Source organism: Monoraphidium neglectum, assembly GCF_000611645.1.
Source record: "Monoraphidium neglectum strain SAG 48.87 unplaced genomic scaffold scaffold04868, whole genome shotgun sequence".
Lineage (NCBI taxonomy): Eukaryota > Viridiplantae > Chlorophyta > Chlorophyceae > Sphaeropleales > Selenastraceae > Monoraphidium > Monoraphidium neglectum.
Window position 1 is genome coordinate 1 of NW_014008762.1, and position 2,254 is coordinate 2,254.

General features: G+C 64.6%; 1 protein-coding gene across 1 annotated transcript; it reads right to left on the bottom strand.

The window, feature by feature from the left end:
- Positions 1-240: 240 nt before the first annotated feature.
- On the bottom strand, positions 241-1,831 carry MNEG_14908 (hypothetical protein; the record flags this gene model as incomplete). The annotated part of the gene is made up of 5 exons (XM_014036621.1): positions 241-255; positions 327-446; positions 964-1,045; positions 1,270-1,573; positions 1,825-1,831. 5 exons carry the CDS (start codon positions 1,829-1,831, stop codon positions 241-243), a joined length of 528 nt encoding a protein of 175 aa, XP_013892075.1.
- Positions 1,832-2,254: the final 423 nt, after the last annotated feature.

A 2,254-nucleotide genomic window follows, 5' to 3' on the forward strand; every position in this document is an offset into this window, starting at 1 on the left:
GTCCGGCGCGGGGCGGCGCCGTTGGGGCCGGAGGGCTCGTCGTCGGCGAGGCCCTTGCCGGGGCGGCCGGTGATCTGAATAGGCAGGGGGTGCGATTGCCTATCATGCACTTTCCACCACCTGAGGGGCAAAACGCAGCCCTGCAGATGGCCCCCGAGGCTGCTGCACCCACACCCTGTGAAACGCCCCCGGCGCCCCGGCGCCGCACGTCGCTGCGATGGCACCTGGAGACCCTCGCAGCTACATATCCAGGCCCTGGCCCAACGCAGTGGCAGCGCAGGGCGCCAGATCACGTTGAATCCGATCACCCCAGATCATCGCCTCACCTGCAGCACTGCGATGTCCTTGTCACGGTCGACGCCAATGACGCGCGCGCTGTACTCGTCACCGCCCAGCGCCGTCACCTGTATGTCGCTGGCGTCCTGGATGACGTGGTAGTTGGTGACCTGGGGGGAAATAGGGGGCAGGGGTGTGGCAGCATTCCGATGTCCAGTTGTGTCGTGATTGACACAGGGCATGCGCTTATGCGTGATGTCTGCATACGCTGGTTAGCGTGGTGTGCACGAGCATGGGTTCATGCGTGTGCGTGTGCGTGCGTGAATGTGCATGCGCGCGTGCGTGCGTGCGTGCGTGTGTGTGTGTGTGTGTGTGTGTGTGTGTGTGTGTGTGTGTGTGTGTGTGTGTGTGTGTGTGTGCGCGTGTGTGGATCGGGGGGGTCGCGCGTGCACATAAACATGCACGCACGTGTGTTGTGTGGGACGCTGCGGGTGCCGCCCCAACCTTCCTCATGACCCGGGTGTGCATTTGCTCTTTGCCGCAGCCTTGCCGCCAACGTTGGCACGCTTGGGGCCGCGACCCCTACGCTCCGTGGCGGGCGCTGCGGCCACTCCCAAAGAGAGCGTCCGTTGAACATGCTGCAGCGCGCCCGCAGTCCAGCACAGCCTGGGAGGAATGCCCACTCACCACGTGCCCCTTCTCGTCCCAAACAAAGCCGCTGCCCGCGCCCTGGGGGATCTCCAGCATGTTCATGGTGAACGCGTCCCGCCTTGGGAGGGTTCACAGTGTGTTGCAGGAGATGGGTAGACATGCCGGCCACAGCCACGGACCGTGACAGTACCAGCAAGCCGCCCCGAAGCGTTCATGTTCGACACCCTGCTGAAAGGGTCCGTGCCCGCACGCATGAAACTCCCGCGCATGCCCTGCTGGCGAGGCAGGGAGGTGGCCGGGGTGGCTGCCTATGGGGGAGGGGGAGGGAAGGGGGCGCCCCACCTGACCGCGAGGTTGGTGACGTTGACAACCGACGGCACGTTGCGTTTGAAAACGTCGACCGTCAGCTGCTCCTCCGGCGTCAGCCGCGCGCGCGCCTCCGCCGCCGCGGGCGCGAGCGGCGGCGGCAGGGACACCGGGCCAAGGAGGGACGCCAGGGTGACGGCGGCGGCCGCGACCACGGCGGCCGCACGGGTGGCCGGGCCACCGGACTGAGCGGGCGCAGCTTGCTGGGCGCCCGGTCCCTCCGGAACCCCCCGCGGCCTGGGCTGCTGCTGCTGCTGCTGCAGCTGGATTTCTTTGTTATCTGTGAGGCTGTCATGTTGCCGCGCCGCGCCTGCCACCACTGGGACGCCTGTGCCGCGCCTTGCTGTTCCCAGCAGCGCATGAGGTGCGCCGTGGGAGCACGGCCACTTCGCAGCGAGCGCCATGCGCTCCCGCCCGACCCGTGGTCCCACCGTCGTACGTCCTGCGAGTGTGATGACACCACGAAGGCGGTGAGATAACGCCGCGGAGCTGCTCTCCAACCCGTGGACGAAACACTGGCGCGGTCCTTACCTTGCATGGCGTCGCTGTGTTTCTGAACGTTTAAAATTCACTGTTTTTAAGCGCGTGTGAAGTGATCGGGCGCGAAATTCGTAACTCGGTTGGCGCCAACTCCGCCCACCGGAGCACAGCAGGTGAGTTTGGCGCTCTTCAGCCCTGCTCACGCGGCGCAGCATGCGTACTACAAATGAGCAAGGACCATATATGCACATGGCCTAGATGTGACGTATTCTGCTTGGTATCGAAGCGCAAGGGCACCCAGCACGGACACGTGGGACGCGCTGCGTGATCTCAAGCCAGGTCAGCATTCCAGAAATGGATTGTCGCTGCGGGATGCCTTTGCTTTTGGGAGCGTCGCAAAATTCAGCGCTAGTACAATGTAAGGAGCATGACATCAGCTGGAAGCATCAAAGAGAGCTGCTGAGCCCTCGTATCGCCTTGT